This window comes from Emydura macquarii, unplaced genomic scaffold (assembly GCF_026122565.2).
Source record: "Emydura macquarii macquarii isolate MOO-44397 ecotype Brisbane River unplaced genomic scaffold, CSIRO-AGI_Emac_v2 contig_3295, whole genome shotgun sequence".
NCBI classification, from domain to species: Eukaryota; Metazoa; Chordata; order Testudines; family Chelidae; genus Emydura; species Emydura macquarii.
In genome coordinates this window covers 6,434,247-6,456,509 of record NW_027133432.1, presented here as the reverse complement: position 1 = coordinate 6,456,509, position 22,263 = coordinate 6,434,247, and the positions used below count along the sequence as shown (strand labels likewise).

General features: G+C 40.0%; 1 protein-coding gene across 4 annotated transcripts in view; it reads right to left on the bottom strand.

Moving 5' to 3' along the window:
* Nucleotides 1–22,263, bottom strand: part of BCKDHB (branched chain keto acid dehydrogenase E1 subunit beta) — a 272,429-nt gene that overhangs the window by 217,280 nt on the left and 32,886 nt on the right. For all 4 annotated transcript variants that reach the window (XM_067532623.1, XM_067532625.1, XM_067532626.1 and 1 more), the window contains 3 exons: nt 19,257–19,390; nt 18,517–18,672; nt 11,325–11,433 (listed from right to left, as the gene is read on the bottom strand). In XM_067532623.1, coding sequence (XP_067388724.1) covers nt 11,325–11,433; nt 18,517–18,672; nt 19,257–19,390 — 399 coding nt within the window. The remainder of the gene's footprint in view (nt 1–11,324; nt 11,434–18,516; nt 18,673–19,256; nt 19,391–22,263) is intronic.

The window sequence follows — 22,263 nt, the reverse complement described above, 5'->3', positions numbered from 1 at the left end:
TTCACTTCTCTCTTGGTTCATCACAGCATGGATTTGGTGATCACCAGGACATAATTTAAATCTCACGTTACCCCAAGCTTTTTGGGGGATGGCTGGTTGTGGGGAGATACAAGACCTGTGCATTCACTCATATCTTCTATGGGAAAGGACCTTGTTTGGGCACCCACTTTTATTATTGTAATAAAAGCTCTTTCAGATAAAGCATGTTTTGTGCCCAGAGCCTGAAATAAACGCAGTTAATACATTTGTATAAACAGTACACGCCTACAGAGCAGATATCCATTTTGGTTGGTTATTTGAGGAAATATATTACAGTATTCTTTGAAACAAAACAAGCAAGCCCCTTAAGCAGTGTGCTAGATGCATTGCTATATTTCTTGCATTATGCTTCACACTACAGACAGTATCTCAAAATACTTTGAGACGTCCTATTAAATTAAGTGTTTGCTGCACAACATCAGATCCAAAAGTGTTACTATCCAACAGGTGGGGAACTGGTGAAGCAGCAAAGATTTCATTTCACTGTGATCATTATACAAAAACAAAGTTTAATATCTAATTCTTCTACTAAGAAGAGAAACACGTGTATATATAACCAAACAAGATTGATGTTAGAACTGCAGCTACTTAAAAGTCAGGCTTAATAAGAGACATAGCATTTGTTTCTTTTTAATAAGAAATCTATTCTCCAGCATACTTATGGGCAAAGATTTGTTTCCCTTGATGTCGTCTTTATTTAGTTGTGCTCTTTTTCAAAGTGAATTTTAGTACTGGTACAAAGTAAGAAATTAGTGGCACAAGTCACAGAACTTGTTCAGCACATGAAGTTGCCAATCACACCATTCCCCCAATGTGCCTCAAATTGACCAAGATAGACCATTTCTAAGGGAGGGAGAAGTCAGGGGCTGCTCTAATTACAGCCAGTTGCAAAGACACGCCAGTCATTGTGGTGGTCCCCCCCCCCCCCCCCCCCACTCCTCCAAAGTATCTGTCCCTCAGCCAGGGATAGCTGGATAGACATGCCCCTTCTTTCTGAAAGTCCCTAAAATGTCTTCTGGTTCAAGCTATGGCATAAGACAAGCTACAATATACACTGCCTGGGAATTCTCCCACAACAATGAAGCTGCTTTGCACTGCCAGAGTGGCTAAAGCAGCCTTAATGGCATCCAGGAGCTAGCCCAAAGTTCTTTTTTCTCTCTCACACACAGCTAAATTATCAGCCAGATGATCTGAGGAAGCTGTAGCCTTTTCATGGAGATTTCAGCCTATTATTGTCCACCAAAACTACTCCCAGTCTTTTTCCAAAAGCAAATGTTTTACTTGCTTTCACGTTAAGAAAGAAGTCTCGAAACTCTCCTTCTGCCTCTCCGTGTGCAGATAAGAAGAGAGAGCTCACACTATTCAAGGAACACACAACTCCATTACAGATTCTCACACACTTTGTACTTGATACTGACAATCTAAGCAAAGACAAAAGCTACTAGATCATCCATTACATTTAAAACGGTATCTATCTATAAAAAGAAACAAACATTTTAATGGGGCTCTAGTGTCATCTAGGGCCAAGACAGAGACTGAATCTTTCATGGAAATCTACAAAGCAGCCTCATAATGTCTATTTATGAACCATCACAACCAAATGGACAGACGGGCCCCAGTGGAAGCCTCATTTGGCAGCAGAGAATGATGATGCTATCCACCTAAAATATTCAGACACGTGTGTTTTTTCATTAACTGGACTCATTTTTTGTGTGACCATTATCACAACCTGGGAGCTATCCACTACCATATGTTAGAAGACCAGGCCTAAGACAGAAGGCAAGGGGTCTCTGCCTAGCCTAAAACGCTGAACCAGACCCCAGACTCTCTGAAGGAGTGAGATCTGACTGAGTGGGGGGAGGTACAGCTCAAGACTGCTTGTTATTTTGCAAAGATTGATGTATAACTCTTTAGTGCCTGTTAAGAAATTCCTCTGCTAACCTTGTGTTCCTTGCCTGCCAAGTTGTTCCTGAAGGGGTTAATCAAAAAGGTCAGAATGCACACAAGATGAAACTCTGTGGAATGTGTATAAGTAACCAGGGACTCAGGAGGGCTCAGGCTCTGGTTTTCAGGGTCTAAGGCAGCTGGGCTATGGAGCCCCACGTTCCAAGGAAGCATGGCAGAAAATACGTCTGCCCCGGGAGCATGCTGAGAGGAACAGTGCCCTGGCACTGCCCAGATCCAGTTGGCTTTGGAGCACATGGGATCCAGCAGTTGGGGGGTCCACTCGCAACAGACTGGTGTCTGTCCAGAGCAGGGATGGGGTCAGGTTATGACAACCAGCACCTTCACCAACTCATTTCCTCTTTAGTCTTACTCTCCTTGAGTGCACTCAATGCAGCCTGATGGCACCACCACTCACTGGAAGTGGATTCCTCTGTCCATGGATGCATATGTTCCAAAACACTCTTTACCCTTCAGCACCTCTCTTTAGAGCTGTGGTTCTCAATCTGTTGCCCAGGGGCCAAAAGTGGCCCGCAAGGACTTAGAAAGTGGCCCGCAGCTCCCCTCCCACTGGCTGCAGAAAGGAGCCTGCCTAAGGACCCAGGTTGAGCATGTTTCTGTAGGGCTAAAAGACCAGTGCAGACTCCTTGCTGCAGCCAAGGGGATGGGAGATCAGCGCTCCCCTCTCCCCGGCTGTAGGAGGGAGCACAGCAAAAAACTTTGCTGAGGTCCATAGGTGCTGGGGACCCTACTGGAGCCAGAGGGCAGGGAGATCTGTGTTCCCCTCTCCCAGCTCCAGCAGAAAGCAAAGTGCTCTGTCTGAGTCCCTAGGTGCTGGGGTCCCTGCTGGTGCCAGAGGGAGGAAAGCACTGATTTTCCATTCCCCTGGCTGCAGAAGGGAGCCACAGCCTAGGGACCCAGGTGGAGCACACAAGGCTACAGGACGCGTGCGGTTTCCCTGCTGCAGCCAGGGAAATCAGCGAGGAGGCAGACTGCTGGCAGAGACTGGTGGCCCTTCAGGATTGTAAAAATGATATCTGTGTCCCTCGGGCCAAAAAGTTTGGGAACCACTGCTTTAAAGGTTCTGGGTTTCTTTTCTCTTGGGGGACATCTGTGTGAAATTACACACAACAGTAATCTTAACAAAAACAAGATTAAAAACAGGAATGGAAAACTGCATCCTAACATCTATGGATTTATACATGTTATAAGACAAATTAAATAAGACCTTCCCAGTTTAGTTACAGAGAAAAAGGAAAGTAAAATGAACCTTTACAACCACTTCAAACAAACATTTATTTCTCTAGCCACTCTGATCAGACTGATAGCATTTCTTGATATCCATATATCAACAACTCTTCTCATCTCCCCACATAGACACACTTATTAAATCCCCTCCCCAATTTTCCGATGTCAAAGAGACATAAGAGATGGTCAACTGAGCAAGAGAAATCCCCTAATAGTTCGTAATGGCTGCCTTTCAAAGGCTTAATGGTGTGTAGCTCAGATACCACCTTACACAGAATACTGTGTGTGGCCAGTTTCAGTCAGGCCTGTTGGTGGTAAACCCTGCAATCAGTTTTTTTCTTTTGCCATGAATTATGAATTACAGACAGACAAAAACACATAGCCTTTGTCACAGCTGGTAATGCAATTTGGAGCTCACACCATTAGTACACATTGTAGGAGCTCTAAAAACAACAGGGAAATTTTCCTACCTGTATAAGAGCTCCCATTGTCTAGATCACTTCAAAATGACCTGTTTTATATTTATTTAACTTAGTTACTATCAGAAATCCCTTGTCTAGTAGAATGTTCTCAGCTTTTTGGGCCTTACCTAATCTAGGGCAATTTTCTAAAAAATTCCCCCAATTATTTATATCCACAGGTGAGCTCCAATAGTGTCAGCAATATTGGGGCTCTAGTTTAGTGACAGCAGCTGGTGACCTATCTATTTTAAGCGGTGTACTGATTAGAACTGCTCTGAGGAAAGGTTAGATGACGGTTTAAACGGTACAGTAACAAGTGGACCATTTACAACAGTGCTCCCTTAGTTGTTAACATCTGGAACTGAGCTGCATGGACATGATCTTATTGGTCCAACTGTCTTCAGTCACCTGGACACAGGAAGGACTGTCAGAATTGACTGTAGAAGTTCAATCACATAAGCCTGTTTTAGAGCTAGATAACATTCCTTCCAATCTCCATGGTCATGCAGACCTCGGTCTTTCTGATTATACCAAGGATTTCAAAGTGAATGCTGGTAAAAGTAGCACTGGTTGAATTTCTTTGTAATGAGGCTATCTGTCCACTAAAAACTGTACAGAAAAGTTAGTGTTTTAACACAGCACTTTAAGTAAACAGATTTATATATTGCTATAATTTTCTTATTATTTTTACCATCATCATTATTGAAGCACAGGGACAAAGTCTTCTTATGTATTTGTACAGTGACTAACACAATGAGGTCCCAATCTCACAACAGGGATTTTGGGGTACTACCATAATACAAATAATATTAACACAATATCCCATTTGCTCACAAAAATATTTGTCTACAATGTCTTTTTTCTACTAAAATACTAACATTTAATGAAAATTACCAGTGGAAGTCGATAAGGATCCTATTTGCAAGGGCAAAATGAATAAAGCACCAGAAGATACGCTAACACAAGTACCAATAGCAATGAAGCCAGTACAGACTTCAGCATGGACTAGCCACCTGTGTTAATACAGAGGGTGCCAGGCAGCCCACCCTGACGCCTGTGCTGCCACAACTTGGTACTTAATGCTAGCTAGGTCACCTAGAAATAGGGACTGAAATGTTACTGTTTCACACAATCAAATGCCCTCCTCCACCCCCTAGTAAGCCATACTCACCATGGCTGCAGCTGGAGAGTGGTGCCATGCAGAGGCACTCTAAAGCTAAAGTATAAATAAGCATGTCTTATTTTAAAAAATTATGGGAATAAGGGAAGGGAGTTTTGAAATTTATCTTTCACGTTCCATTCTGCCTGTAATCTAATGATACATCTGTTTTAGCCATAGCTTCTACCATTGTGGACTCGAGGGCTGCCCCCTCCACACCCATTGAATGCCTGACCCTGAGGAGGAAGAGAAAGAAGAAAACCAGGGAGGATATGTTCAGTGAGATCCTGCAAACCAGGATTGCATTGAACCGCAAACAAAGGACCTGGCAGGCCAACATGGCAGACAGCATGGAAAGGGTCAGAGAGGACAGGAGAAAAAACCCAGAAATCCAAGCAGGAGGAGGAGAGGGAGATGCACCAGGACATAATGGAGCTTCTCAGGCAGCAAACACAAATGCTGCACACAAGTTGACTTTACAGTTCCAGCAATCACAGACTCACCACTCTTTGCAGTCTCTGGAGAACAACATGGTGGCAGCTCCCTGCATCCCCCAACGTTCTACGTGGCACCCAAGTCACATTCCTAGCCCACCACTCCACTCTGGGAGACAGTCAGGACAACCACAGTTTCACATACACGAACCTGTGAGGGGCATAGGTAGTGTATATGTAGCCAAAATGGACTGCATTTGTGCACTGAAATGGACAGCAATGTATGCTGACTTTCTAATTTTAAAGTTCCATTCTATTCATTTGTTAGAAGTTTGTATCATTTTGTTAGGGTGACCAACAGTCCCGCAAATCACAGGACAGTCCCTTAACTCGATCCTTTGTCACTGAGTCCTGCAATGACTATACAATGCCCCGCAAAATAAAGAGTTGAGGGGCTGCCCGGCTACTCTGCTCTGCGCAGGATTAGGAGTCGGGGGGGGGGGAGGGAAAGGGCTGTCCGGCCGGGCTGCTCCACTTCGCATCGGACTCAAAGGGACTTGTGGGGGGCTCAGGGCTGGCTGGCAGGCAAGTGCGAAGGGGCATGGAACGAGCAAGGCCAGCTGGGAAGGAGCCTCGGGTGGAAGGGGTGGGGGCCAGCTGCGGGGCAGGGTTGTTTACCTTGCTAGCAAGCTAGCTACATCAACAGCTAGCAGCTATTGATTCTGAATAATAACTGAATGCAGAATTTAGTTAAATGTGTTGTTTTAACTGTCTACAGCTTCCCAAAATGGCCTATTTTGTTACGTGGTGAAATGACTGCTCTTGGTTACATTAAAGGGATTTATTTATTTTAGTTTTGCCGTGTCCCATGATATCCCGCAAATGAGACCCTGCTGTCCTGAAATTGGACTCATGTCAGTTTGTCACCCTATGTAGTGCAGATCAAAAAAGGACATGTTTTTGCACTGCATTTCTCACTAAATACATTTTTTTTTTTAAATAAATGTATCTTTATTAGTTCACCACACAGAAAGCCTCAACATGTTCACTCACCAAAGGCTCTTCAGCAAAGTCAGGAGTCACGGGATAAAAGGGAAGCTCCCCTCGTGGATCAATAACCGGTTAAAAGATAGGAAACAATCGGTAGGAACAAATGGTCACTTTTCATAATGGAGTAAATAGTGGGGTCACCCAAGGAGCTCTACTGCAACCAGTACAGTTCAACATAATCATAAATGATCTGGAAAAGATGGTGAACAGTGAGGTGACAAAATCTGCAGATGATTCAAAATTGCTCAAGATACTTAAATCCAAAACTAACTATGAAGAGCTACAAAGGGATCTCATTAAACTGGGTACCTAGGCAACAGAATGGCAGATCAAATTCAATACTGATAATCCCAACTATAGATACAAAAATATGGAGTCCAAATAAGCTGTTACACTGAAGAAGATATTGAAGTCATTGCAGATAGTTCCCTGAACTTCCACTCAATGTGCAGTGGCAGTCAAAAAAAAAGCTAACAGAATGTTAAGAACCATTAGGAAAGGAATAGATAATAAAACAGAGTATCATAACACCACTATATAAATCAATGGTATGCTCACACCTTGAATACTTCATGTAGTTCTGGTCACCCCATCTCAAAAAAAGATATATTAGAATAGGAAAAAGTGCAGAGAAGAGCAACAAAAATAATTAGGGGATAGAATAACTGGGACAGTTCTGCTTAGAAATGAGACACCTCGGGGAGGGGAGATATGACAGAGGTCAATAAAATCATGAATGGTATGGAGAAGGCAAGTAGAGAAGTGTTATTTCTCCCTTCACCAAACATAAGAACTAGGGGTCACCCGATGAAATTAATAGGCGGTGGATTTAAAAACAAACAAAAGGAAGTAATTCTTCATACAACACAGTCAACCTGTGGAACCCACTGCTGTGGGATGTTGTAGAAGCCAAAAATATAATTAGTTCCATAATAATATAATATATCTGAGTTCCAAAAATAATTAGATAAGTTCATGGAGGACAGTTCCATCAATGGCTATTTGCCAAGATGATCAGGGACACAACCTCATGTTCCGAGTATCCCTAAACCTTCAACTATCAGAAGCTGGGACTCTACAACAGTGGATAGATTACTCAGAATTGCCTCTAAAGCATCTAGCACCAGCCACTGTCAGAAGAAAGGAAACTGGGCTAGATGGACCATTGGTCTGAACTAGTATGGCTGTTCCTATATATAGCAGAATGATTAGTAGTAGCCAAAGCACCCAGCACTTGTAAGTGCACGGCACCACAGAACTCCTAGGTACAAGCAAAACACCCAGTTAGATGAGTAAATGTACAACACACACGACATAATTCATAGTTTCATTGAAACACAGTGTAATAATGATAAATGTACAGCAAGCAACAAATAAGGCATAGGCTCACTAAATGACACCATGTTTTATGTATAAATGTACACCAAGCACTACACAATTCCTAACAGCCCACAAGCCTTCAGGGTGCGAGCACAGTTAAGCACACCACATTAAGGCAGGTGACCGTGAAAGTGCTCTTTCAAAGTCTTCCTCAACCACATAGCTCCACTTTGCACTCCACCTTTGCCCTCTGCCCCAGCAGTAGTTTTACCTCACAGGTATTATGCAGGACACAACAAGCAGCTATAATCCTTGGGATATTTTTCTCACTGGAGATCCAATCTCATGAGTAAACATTTCAGTACCATCAATGGTAATTGGCCAGTCAGAAAAGAATGTCCCTGCTTACAGCTTTCTGAACAGTCCTGCATACTGTAAGATGCAAGCATCATGCACCTTCCATGGCCAGCTAATACTGATATTGGTGAAGTGTTCCCAGTGATCCACCAACACTTGAATATTCATAGAAAAGTGGCCTTTTCTATTGATGTACTCTGGGCCAAGATGGGCAGGTGTCAAAATAGGGATGTGTGTGCTGTCTATTGCCCCATTGCAGGTCAGAAGTCCATTACCTCAAATCCATCCACTATGTCTGCTCATCACTGAGTCACAATCCTGTCTAGCAGGACGTGAATAATGGCACTACACACTTGCATGACAACAGCCCCCACTGTAGGCTTTACAACTCCAAAATGACTTCCCACTGACTGGTAGCAATCCAGCATTGCAAGTTTCCAGAGTGCAATCGCCACTCCCTTCTCCACTCTCAGTGTAGCTCTCATTCTTGTGTCCCTGAGCTTGAGGGCTGGGGAAATCTTGGCACACAGATTCAGGAACATGGTCTTTTGCATCCAAAAGTTCTGCAGCCACAGATTGTTGTCTCAAACCTGCATTATGATGCAATCCCACCAGTCAGTACTCGTTTCTCAGGCTTAGAAGCAGCTGCAGCTGCTCCATGAATTGCTCCACCAACCATGAATTGTTTTTCACTATGTCCTCCACAAACTGTCCTCAAAGAAACTGTCATGTCCCCCAGTGTCACAGTTCTTCCTTCAGGTCTAGAAATACCAGAGAATCATTCTACCTGTATTTGCAACGTTCATTATAACAGTAAAGAGCTGTGTGGGCTCTATGTATCTGTAAAAGATGATTATAAGTGCCAAGTTGGTATGTGGGACTTTGAAAAAAAGCAAGGGGGTAGGCTCAAAAATTATGAAATATGGATGGCATATTGGGATGGAGAAAGTTGCATGTTAGGAATGTGACCCCTATTGCCCAGGGATCTCTGGGAAAGTCATTCCTATCCCCCAACACATTGACAAAAAACTTTCCAGAAGGTATTGTGCCAGACAGCAGCATGGGGCACACTAGGATACCTACCCACGGTGCACCACACACTGCATCAACACAAGTACTCCTGGTGAGTAAACAAAGAGCTATCGCAAGCAGCCAAACATGCATTTGCACAAGCAATGTAACAACTTTGGCAGCTTTACATCAGTGTAACTTGTGTTGACCAAAGTTTGTAGTGCAGACATAATCCTAGACAAACTTAGGGTATGTCTACACTGCCGGCAGCACCGCCAGCAGTGCAGGATCCATTTTGCAGATTCGAGTGAGCGGCAGTGAAGACTCACTCAGTCGAACCCGGAAGTCGATTCTGTTAATCCATCCCAGCAAGAAGCAAAGCATTGCGTGGCCAGGAGGGCATTTCCCATCAGCCCAGCACAGTGGAGACGCTCCGATAAGTAGACGTTAGGAAGTCGACAGGAGATACGCGAGTTACTGTACGTAACTTGCATATCTCCTGTCGACTGCTGCCGAAATCCACAGCCAGTGTAGACCAGGCCTTAGTGTACATACACACTGCAGCTAGAGATGTAATTTTCAGCTTGGGTGTACACACAGACACAGACACACCTTTGATTGAGCCAACGTGCTGAAAACCAGTGTAGCCATAGCTGCACTGGCAGCAGAACAGGCTAGCCATCTGAATACCCACGCTGCTGCAGTTACACTGCTAATTTTAACAACTAGCTCAATTAAAGCTAGCACACGTATGTCTACCTAAGCTGCAAATTACAATTCCAGCTGAAGTGTAGACGTACCCTTACATGAGTCGTGCACCTCCACTCTCGGTAAGGCACTGCTTCCATTCCTAGTTCTTCTCTTAACTCTTCCTGCTTGCGCTGCTAAGGAGAGCAGGGCCAGGCTGTTACTGCTTCTGCATAATCTCCTGGCTGTGATGGAGCCACTGCATGCATGAAGTAGGCCCCAGCAGAATAAAGAAGTGGAGCATGTACCTTTAAGAAGTCATCATGCCTCTTTTTCCAACAGCACCTCAAAATTAATCCACTGATTCTGTACCAACATTTTCCAGCAGCTGGAATCAATGCATTTAAGAGGGGGAGATCACATCTGCCCTGTGATTAGGAGAGTGACAACAGGACAGAGGCAGTAGCAATTTAAAATCTTCCCTCGGCTGCTCTTATGTCATTTCTCACATAGGACTAGTGGCTCTGGTCCCTGCTTGTTTTCACTAGGTCCCTCACTGCTGCGGTGGCCCCAAAGGAGAGCCCAGAAATGGTTCTTAGTTCAGCAGCACAGCAGGGAGCAGGAAGAAGAACACACCAACAGTAAGCTCATATAATTTTCCACGAACCACATCAAGAGCAACTTTAGCCTCTACCACTGTTTTTCCTCATCTGCAAACTGATCCAGATCCCAGGAGCAGCAAAATAGTTCAAAAGATAAACAGCCAGGAGGGAAGGGAAGGAGAGAAAGTGAGCCACAAAGATGGTGTTAAATAAAGATAAAAGCCCAGGAGTATCAAAACCCCAGCACCTCTAAACATTATCACAAAATGTACTACAGAAATTACATTGTAGCTCATGTAAATGATGTTCTCAGAAATTCTAAGAGCAAAAAAAGATAATGCCCTGAAAGGCAGTTTCTGATAAAAAAAATGAAAGGGAGATTTATTAATCTTTCAAACACAACTGAAGATCGTCTACTTGAAACTCAGCAGGTGGCTATGACATACACTTGAACTGTCTTTGCTAATCTTAGATGTTACTCAATGATAGCATATAAAACAATTGTAGACTGAAATGTGATTTTTAAGTTGCCTGTCCCTCTTAAACGAAACACACACAAAAAGAAACAAAGATGTACATTACACTTGCTGCCAAATAAAATTAGAATGAAACTGGCCTGACTTTCAGGGATGCTGGGGTAACTCACAAGCTTTCTTTTATTCTGATGGTAACTGTGGTTGCATAACCTCTTTGAAACTCAGTCCATTTATTTAGGTATCTAAGGAACTATTCCAATTCCCACTGAAAGTCACTGGAAGTTGGATCAGGTGCTTAATATGCATTTGGATACCTAACTTTGGCACCCAAATTTTAAAATCTTGGCCAATTTTTGAGCAGTTTCTCTAAAAACACACTAAATAATTGAACACATATGTAAAAAAAGAAACAAATAAAAAGATGGATCCCATAACATAAAATATATCACTTTACATTGAGAGAGAGAGGGGGGTGCATACTCACTCACTCACTCACTCACTCAGGAACATACTACATATATAGGAAATCTTTTTACCTGCTGCTCTGTAAAGTATTTTAGGTTCAAAGAATATGCAGGGGTTTTTATCTTCTATGCACGATAGTAATAGTCCTTTGGCTTGAATAGGACTTCTTGGAATAACAACCTGTAAAAATTATTTATAAAAATCGATTTAAAATATATTTAATCTATTTAAGGATTAGGTACAGAGATAATATTAGGTTAGTTGGCTATTTCAGTTTACACTAATATTTACTTATAAAATCAACTAAGGTTAGGCTTTACCAATCATTTTTTAAAGATCAAAAACAGCTCAAGATGTTTTTCTTTTTCTGTTCTGGGTTAAACTTGTGCTGCTTCCTAGTAAGAAACTGATTAGAAGCAGCATGAAGAAGACTAATGATGAATATCAGGAGCAAGCAACATTGGAAAAACAAAACTGGGATTTTCATCTGAAAATTTGCCAAACAATCACTAGATTTGGAAACACTACTTGTTGATATATCTTGATCTTGTTCCGTTTTTCTATAAGAGCAGCTATTGCTATTAACAATAACTTTAAAAAAAAAAAAAAAAATCTTTATTTATGCCTGATTTAGTAAAACATTTGCACATGTGCTTAAATCCATCCCTAGTCAACAACATCAAAGTGACAAAGCTAAACATAAGCTTAAGGGCTTTGCTGAATCAGGGCCTATTTAGGAGGCTTATTTTAAGTTTAACAGTAAACTACAAATAAAAAGAGGTTTTCTCTATTCTTAAATGCTACTACAGTGACCATTTCTAAATAATGGGGAAATTCCTCTCTGCTACAAGACTTTTCCTTACATTTTGTGGTTCTTAATCATGGTAAGGCTGCAGTGTTTATACCACAAATATAGTATGTTCAATATTTAGAGAGAGACTTTAATACACAATACTTAAAACCTTTACTAGTACTGTCAATGTGTATCATAGTCAAAAGTGACACCACACAAATCAGTGAAACTTCTCGTATAATCTCACCATTTAGCAGAAATTATTTCACTTAATGTAAAATAAAAGCAATTATTTTGCTTTAAATAATTTTCATCCTGACTGACTACTCCTTACTTAAAGTGTGCTAATAGAGGTAGTAAAATCAAATTATGTTACTTAAAATGCTGTTTTGGGTCTTCAAATTATTTTCTTCCTCTCAAAATAAACACCTGGAATAGTTCTCCTCTCTGCAGTGGGTCTGACATTGAGGAATTCTGCTCACATAAGGCAATTTAGTGGACTGTCCATTTGGCACTTAGGGTCGGCATGATAGCACCTTATCATTTACTTGAAAGGGGAGAACCAGAAATGGTGAAAATCCAACAACTTTTATTAGGGTAAAACTTTATATTACACTATAAGATAGAGGAATGACAACTGCAGTAAGCAAGGTGTTTTTGTCAGAGAACAGCATTTCAAAACAAAAAATAAAGCATTAACACAATAGGGAAGTAAACAGAAAAATCCTCCAGGATGAAGTTCAAATACATCCTATAAACCCTACCATCCCAAAATTGTTCTTCCCCTTCTGACCCCCAAGAACTCATTCTTATAACCCTTCCTCTGAACATCCATGCAAGGGTAGCATTTGCGGAGTAACTCCATGTACTCTGGGAACGCTACATCTTGTCTCTAACACTTAAAGAAACATGGTATAGAAACTAATAGCAATACTGGATAGTCTGTGAACATGTATGGCTAGTTTTTTAAAATTAGGCAGGGGCACATACCTGATGTTCACATGCACACAAGCCATTTATTTGTATTTGCACATAACTAATTAGGCACCTACAACACCAGGCCATCTCTATACACAGACACCTGAGTCACAAGTTCATTCTGGTATCTGGATGCATACATTAGATATGTGCAAATGCAGTTCTGAAACTCATGAACCTAACTTTGAAGATCTGGCCCTCATGCTACTACAGCCATATCATGCTATGTTGAACTAGAAGGACCTCTGATACACAAATCTGGACTGAAAGAAAAAGAAATGAAAAGGGAAAAGAAATGAAGAAGGGAGGGAGAGGAAGAAAATTATACCAAGGTGATAACATTCTAATATTCACTTCTGATTGCTGACTCTTTCAGCTATAAGTATTTAGGCTGTGACACTAGTTTAACTTTCACTGGATTGGAAAGTAAATTCTGTTCACTGCAGTGAATCAAGGATTTCATTAGATTTTATTCAGAATGCAGATTTAGACATGGCTGCCAATCTAGTAACTCACTACAACAAATTTAAATATTTCCAGGTGATAATTGAACCATTACTCAATATTGGTAATTAACTTGTGTTTCCACAGTGTCAGGATGGCTTGTTCTCGCAAGCAAGCTCTAGGGAAGCATTTGAGTTTGGGTTAGAAAGCACTTTCCAATATAGATGTGCGTATCAGGAAATACATCTGAGTTCAGCACAAAAATGGGTCAAAGACCTTAGTCCAGAATGCATCATTAATTTATGTTTTCAGAGCAAATGTATCAGGAGTCCTAGTTTCACAGAGGGCTTCAGATTCTGAAGAAGAATATGATAGAGCCACTTTTTTAAAAAAATGGTGATTACCAGATGCCATGTGGTTTTTTCCACCTATTCATCATAGCTATTTATAAAAGCACCTACCACTTTGGTATTTAAACACCCATAGCAGTTAGCAGATATGAATCTGAATAGCTAGTTATGTCAAAGTCTCACATTAACTAGAACTATCTCAGGCTAATGTTATGCCTCATGTGAAGCATATGCCTATATATGCAGGGATACCAGAGCACAGGAAACAATTCAAGGAAAAAGAATGCTTTTCAAATACACTTTTTCAGAATGTTAAATTTTCTATTTTGTCAGGACCTCTTTCCCTATCCAAATGTCATCTGCCAGAATTTCAGATCTATTCAAATCAAGTGTTTTTAATAACCACAATACTAGCTATCCAATGAGAAGTGCAAAACCAAATTGGACTTCACTGAAGTATATCCAAACCCAGAACTGCAAAATATCACCTAAATCCGAATTTATTATCTAAAAAAGCAACTCCAACAAAATTCTCCCTTGAACAGGTTTAAAGCAGGGCTTCCCCTGCAGCTATTCCTCCAACCAACAATGTTGTTGTGGTATCAAAACCACTACGATCTCTTTGTTTTCAATACTCCCCATGCTGGTGTTCACCCAGCATGGCAGTGTCATAATCTTTTAGGGAAAAATTAGGGACATTTAGTACTTATTGCGTGGAAAAATTATGCAAGTTATTTTTGGTATGTAATATTAAATATGTTAAAAGAACATTAAGGTAGAAAATATCAAGCACTCAGAAATTTGGGAATACCAGAATTATGACTACCCATGAAACCATAATACAGCCTCCTTGCACACATGCATTAAGATACAGTCTTTAATTACATGATCACATATTAAAATTTGACAAAGCAAAGCAATTGAAACAGGGTCTCACGGGGGAAGTATTGGACAACGTTAATTATAGATGGTGCTATCAGCTCCACCTATAATAATTTGCATATAACCATTAACTTAAGTTTTTAAAATATTGTGTGTGGATTTAGTGCGCATGAAATGTTTCAGAGTGACAATTTAGGACTGTTGACATCTCAAAAATGCACATTCAGCCTTGACTCTGAATTTAATGCAATTTTTTAAGCATTAGCAGATGTCATGTGGGGGTGTCAGAAGGGTGAGTTGACTCCTGCTCAAGGTTCTGAATTTATTATAATTTGGTAACTTTTCACTCCAAAAGCTTTTCAAGAAGACATGGGGGTTATCTGCCTCTCTCCCATAAGCCTGACTATATCTGTGATCAAGTGACAAACACATATCGGCTTTTCAAGTTACCCTGAACATTAAGCTGCTACAAATTTACATGTGATTGCTTCTAATGAATTACATAAACACAGTAGCAATTTAAAGTATCACTGAATTTTCCTTTATTAAAAGGAATTTGTCAGCAGAACATCTGAAATGAATGCAAATAATGTGTTCTGACCAGTTTATGGTGATACTGAGTCTTTCCTATTTAATGTGCAGTAACTGTTTAAACACAGTTCTAAACGCAAGGAGCCAAGCCACACAAGTTTTTGCTTTTGTTCAAGAGGTGGGTTTGCCAGTCCAGACAGGATAAAAAAAAAAACAAAGAACGCATGCTATAGCTCTATTAGGGATCCTGTTTTAACTCTGGTAGATACCACAATAGAACAAGTTTACCTAAAATGATTATTACACTGTACCATTGTTAATTTTTGGTTTCCAATGAGAAGGAAAAAAACATGGAACTCAGTAAAGCCACAGTTCACATGATCATTTCTGTTCTCTAGAGAGAACCTTAAATCACTATGGAGACTCATGGTATGCCTACTGTGTCATTTAGTTCAAGGGTGTTCTTTTGCATGGTAATTAGGCAAGTATTACTCTGCTTTGCAAAAGATATATAATGTTTCTCCCTCTAATATGAAGAAAATCTACAGGTTAACTAGATATATCATCACAATTTTCAGACACTGCCTTTTTGCTCTTTTACAGGTTTTTAAAATTTCTTTCCTGAGATAGGATCTCTTTTGGAAAAGCATGATAAAACAATGAAATAAGGCTGACTACCCACACCTTGTCTTTAGTGTGGCTTTTGATTCTGTCTCACATGACCTTCTCATAAACAAACTAGGGAAATGTAACCTAGCCGGAGCTACTATAAGGTGGGTGCATAACTGATTGGAAAACCATTTCCAGAAAATAGTTATCAGTGATTCAGTTTCAAGCTGGAAGGACATATTGAGTGGGGTCCTACATGGATCAGTTATGGGTCCGGTTCTATTCAACATCATCAATGATTTAGATAATGGCATAGAGAATACACTTATAAAATTTGTGGAAGATACCAAATTGGAAAGGGTTGCAAGTGCTTTGGAGGATAGGATTAAAATTCAAAATGACAAACTGGAGAAATGGTCTGAAATAAATAGGATGGAATCCAATAAGGACAATTGCAAAATACTCCACTTAGGAAGGAACACTGAGTTGCACACACACAAAATGGGGAATGACTGCCTAAGAAGAAGTACTGTGGAAAAGGATCTGCTGGTCATAGTGGATCACAAGCTAAATATGAGTCAATTATGCAACACTGTTGCCAAAAAAAAAGAAGCAAACATCATTCTGGGATGTATTAGCAGGAATGTTGTAAGCAAGACACAAGAAGTAATTCTTTCACTCTACTCTGTGCTGTTATTCCTATGCAACCTGTTCTCCACATCAGATACTAGGAAGAGACTCCCAATAAACTCTAAAAGAGTCTCAATATTTTAAAGAGTATCTTCTGCTTTATACAAAAATAAAATGCATTACCACCCTAAACCAGCTGTATATAATAAAAATAACTTTTTTTGAAGAAGATAAATGGAAAAAATACACATGGCCATGTAACAGGAATCAGTCTGGAATGAGTTATTTTGCATAACAAAAAGCAAGTGGTTTGAAAAGTAATATCACTGAAAATGAAAGGTGGTTTAAACTACTGATCCATCAAAACAGAAAGATGTTGCAGATTAAGAGGAAGATGAGGCTGACTCCAAGGTGCTAACATTCAAGTGGCCATCTTGGATAAAAGCAACATCACACCTTGATTCGAACAGCTTGTTGATTTTCTTTCCCTGACCTTCTAACGTGTCCACATCCTCCCTGAAGCTAAGAATATTGTATTCATTTTCAGTACTGCATTCTTTATGTAATAAATTATCTTAATCTGATGCTTGTATTGCTGTTTGTCATTTGTTCAGTGTTATTGTATTGTTTTCCCCAGATCTGTGCTGACAGAAAAACTTTTCTCACCAACATATGCAATGCTTCATTCTCCCTAGCAACAAAACACAAGAAAAAACTAAAACATCAATATCCAGCTCCTTGTCTCTGTTATGAAATAATAAGAATCTAGAGGTCATAAAGCACCTGAGTCTCCTCCTCATGCATTCCCAATGAAAACTGCTGGGGGACAGTTCTACGTGCTTCTGTTTTGAAGTGTTTTTATGTCAAATGTGGACATTATTTCTTGACGTTTCTGACACACTTCTGGGATATCATAATGAAATCTAACATACAAAATAAAATGCATTCCCACCCTAAACCAGCTGTACATAATAAAAATAAGAACTTTTTTTAGGTGATGGGGGGTGAAGGAATTGGGGAAATGTTCCCAGCAAGAAATATAATACCTAATCTGATGCTCATGGGATACAAAAACATGTACAGAGCTAATCCCGACACCAGAGAAAACAAGGAACATCTGTGATTTTTTTAAACAACATACAAACATTGCCTTTGCTTCAGAAGTCTTTCAATTAATCAAGCGATGAAACACTGTCAGTGCTCAAGGCTGGAGGCTATTAACCCAAGGGTGTGAATCTATAGGTAAAAATTAACTTGAGAGAAATGGAAAGTTAGAAATGGTGATATCCTAGCACAGCAATACTGATTTGAGTTAGACCACATTACAAAGTTTATGTAAACATAACACCTCGTCAGGTTTCCTGGCTCTCTTCCATCTCATCCAGGTGAATATCACATCACACATTTGAGAAGGAAACATACAAACCCTCCTTGACTTAAAATTGTTCATTCTGCTTTTTCTTCTCTAAATACTTCTCTAAAAATATTCCAACCTAAACCTTATGTTAATTAAATATTACAGTTGAGGATGTACAGATGCATAAAAACTGAGAAATTAATGGTAACAGTTGCCAAATCTGCCATACACTGGCCATAGTGCAGATACTGATTTGTTAAATGCATGACTTTCAAGTGATACAGTACATTAATACAAGATACCACATATGTTCACTGGGGATGAGTTACGACTGCCTGAATGCTGGGCATTCTCAGTAATAACACTGCACTTAATGTAGTTTTTAATTAATACACATCTATGTTCAATGCCAGATATTCTGTGTTTGTTCGCACACTTTACTTATGTGCTAATTTTAATTCAGTTTATGATTCAGAAGATTTTAAATACCTTAACTGCCTTTGTTTTCCTACTCCCTTTCCTCACCTGCTCCTAGACACAGAGTTAGGTTCAAAGGATGAAATTCACCGAGAATAAGTCTCAGAACCTTGTTTAGTCTCCTTTCCACATTCAAAATTTACTCTTGTTCATACTGTGAATTGTAATTAATTATTAGATATAAAGATTACAACCACAAAAGATTAATGTACCTTTATTCCTGGACAATGAGCAAAAAAAGCTTCCGGACTTTGAGAATGATATAGTGCACCATGACCTACGCAACCCCATGGTGCTCTTATTGTGAGACTTCCACAATTAAAAAGATCTCCAGAGCGATATCGATATTTTGCTGCTTCGTTAACAATCTGAAAAAAAGAAAAAAAAACATCATTTAAATATCTATCATACAGATTAGTAATATTCATTCCACTAACATGAGCCAGGTATAATTATACTGCTATTCAAAAATGCTATTTAGTTCCAATTACGCAGTAGCCTAATGATGACAGGCCCCTTTGCCCTCCCATCAAAGAATGCTATTCCAATTAGCCCTACCCTCCAACAAAATTGTAGCAATGCTCTCTCTCTTTGATAAAGAACCATTACACTGCTTTCAGTAATGTATCACAACAAGTCAGTGACGAGCTGGAAATACAATCCAAATATTCCTTTTTCTACTCCCATGTCTTTTGTCCTGCACCATGCTACGTTTAAACTCAGGATGCCTTGCCTAGCAAGCTAAGTACAACCTTTAGCCTAGCCCTGTACATTTCTGATTACTTTAAGTAAATACAAAACATTAGTTATGCTCTTCATTTGGACATATTTGCAAAAAATCATAGCATAAAGCTTGGTCTATCTGATTATGTTTTAATCCATGAAAAAAGCCATTCTGAACAGGCAATTTGTTTCCATTTACTTCCCTAAACATCCTGTGATAGGCACTAACCTGATCAAAAGCAGGAAAAATGTAGTCTGCAAATTGAATTTCTGCAATGGCTGTAGCTCCAGCGACTGCAACTCCAATACCAAATCCAACAATTCCTTGCTCACACAAAGGGGTATTGAAAACTCTGTCTTTACCTATAAAACAAAGAGCTCTTTTAATACACCAAACTGTAAAAAGAAAACAATTCACCTTTTGTCCCCAGAAATACCCAATTTACAATATGCCTAATAGATTGACAAGTATATGGCACTGACTGAGGATGTCCTCCTGTTAATGGACAAAGGACAGACATCCATTCTCATTCTCCTGAACCTCCCTTTAGCGTTCAATACTACTGATCAAACCGTACTGCTGGAAAGGAAAGATCATTTGGGGCATTCGCCCCACTTTTTATAGTCCTCTCCGTCCTTTGAGAAGCTTCTCCAGATGGGAGCAGGGTGCCAGGCAGTCTTCCTGGACAGTAACTCTATGCTGTTTCTTTGCTAAGATGTAGATTTTCACCCAGGTCCCTTTTCCTGCCAATGAACAGACACTTAGCAAGTGATGGCCCATTTGACCTTATTTACACCTGGCTGAGGTATCAGCTTGCCCTTTATCTCTGAGGAACTCGTTTGGCCACTCCTCGGAACATGTCTTAGTACCACCATATAGTGGAATCTTATAACTTTACATACAATGTTGTCACACATTTTATCATGACAATACTAATCAGCAAATTATGAATTTTCAAATGATACCTCACATGGCATATTTTGTACAAAGATTACTACAGTAGTGTGCAAAGGGTGAATATGGGGTCCAGATGATCACAAGTGGGTTCTTTGGGTATGAGTTTGCAGTATTTCTCTTGGAGTTGTTTGGGGATGGATTTAATGATAACCTTAAATTCCTGGATAAACTGGGATGTGGGCTCATATTTGCATTCTTCATAGCAGGTAGCGTCAAAGACTTGTCGGTCAGCCCTGTTAATGTAGTCATGACTGAGGACTATGAGAGCACCAGAACTGATGCAAAACCTGCAGACATATCTCCACTGCTACAAAGATCAACACTCCCCACAACACACTTCCAAGATCCATGGGTCCTATTCATGTGTATCACAACATGTAGTGTACCTCATCCAGTGCACTAAACGCCCCAACAACAATTATGCGGGTGAAACCAGACCACCACCATATTCTCAAATGAACTCATATAGGAAAATGATAAAAGACAAAAATGTCATACCACCTATGGGTGAGCACTTTTCACAAAGCCATCACTCTATAGCTGACCCATCAGTCTTCATCCTCAAAAGAAACCTGCACAATACTTTTAAAGACAAGCCTGGGAGCTTAAATTCAGAATTTACTAGAAACTAAAATTCATGGACTGAATAGAGACACTGGATTTATGGCTTATTACAAAAATCTGTAACCCACTAACACCACCATCCCCACACACACAGCTGCCTCCCCCTCCTACATTTTCCTCCCCCCATGACTGGAGGAGTATTAACAGGCCACTTCATCTTGAATGGTCCCTTGAAACACGTGTTAACTATTTATGCTAAAGAATCTGTTCCACCTTTTGTGTAGCTGTGACACTCTGATAGCAAGTCTGCACTTAGAGCAACGTTGATGCAACATTTTAAGCAGACAGGAGAGCTGTCCGCATAGTAAATCCATCTCCACAAGAGCCAGTAGCTATGGCGGCAGGAGGTGGTCTCCTGCCGACATAGTGCTGTCTACACAGGAGTTAGTTATACTGACCTATGTTGCTCACAGGGTGGATTATACTGACGTACTTATCCCGATACAGATCTGAAGAAAAAGCTCTGTGTAAACTCAAAAGCTTGTCACTCTCACCAACAGAAGTTGGTCCAATAAAAGATATTACCTCACCCACCTTGTCTTCCTAGTATACTGGGACCAACACAGCCACAATGCTATTCCATATATCAGATGATATTGATATTTGGTTACTGCCTATCTAGCTAGCACCATTCTGGCTCTACATGCCATTAGTCTGTTAGGCTATCCAATATTTAACAGGACACTTTAAAAAGTTCTATAGTTTTGCATGAATATGTCATAATGTAGAGGGAGATGATCAGGGTTATTGTTTTAAACACCATTTTTAAATACATCATTTTTCTTAAATTACTTGCTCTGACCTTCATGTATTCTACTTTTATGGTTTGTAACTCATGTCTCCAAAATTGTTTTCTCTTCATGCATGCATCCCAATGGCCTTGGGTTCTTTTAAGTCACAGATACACAGAATTGGGCTGCTTCCTCTTCAGAAACTCATTGCTAGGGAGCTTGCTTTAATATTGGGGAGGGGGGAAGAGAAAGGGGAAGAAAAAGGATAAAGCACAAGAGTTTATTCCCAGTTTAAAATATTTTGGGCGCTTTCTTCAAAAAATTAAAAGCAGCATAGTTGCCATGGAAGAAGTCAGAACATATAAAGTTAGTACAGTCATTAGAATTTTGCATGGCTTTTAAAGGAAGCTAATTTGTTGCCCAGATGTCCAGCAATCAGACAAACAACATGATTCTCATCTCTCGTCAGCTATATCACTGCAAAAGATCTAGAAAACCAGAGAATTTTTAAAACTGGGAAAACAAACAAGTTGTGATTATGAGCAAGATGATGAGAATTATTGTAAAATGTAGTTCCTTTGTCCTCTGTTCCATGTATCATAGAAAAAACACATTCAATAAGAACTTTCAATGTTGTAGCAGAAAACACAGAATAGCCCAACAAACTGGTAAAAGCACATGGAGCTAGACTGCCAGCAAACAAATATCAATATCTGATAGACAAGGTGGTTGAGACGATATCTTTTATTGGACCACCTTCTACTGGTGAGACACACATATCCAATAAAAGATATCACCTCACCCACCTTGCTTCTCCAATATCCTAGGACTGACACAGCTACAACACTGCATATAATATCATCTGATTACAGTTAGTTGCCAGTCTTAAGTGTGTTTTAGTGTCTAGTGTCATGTCCCTTGTG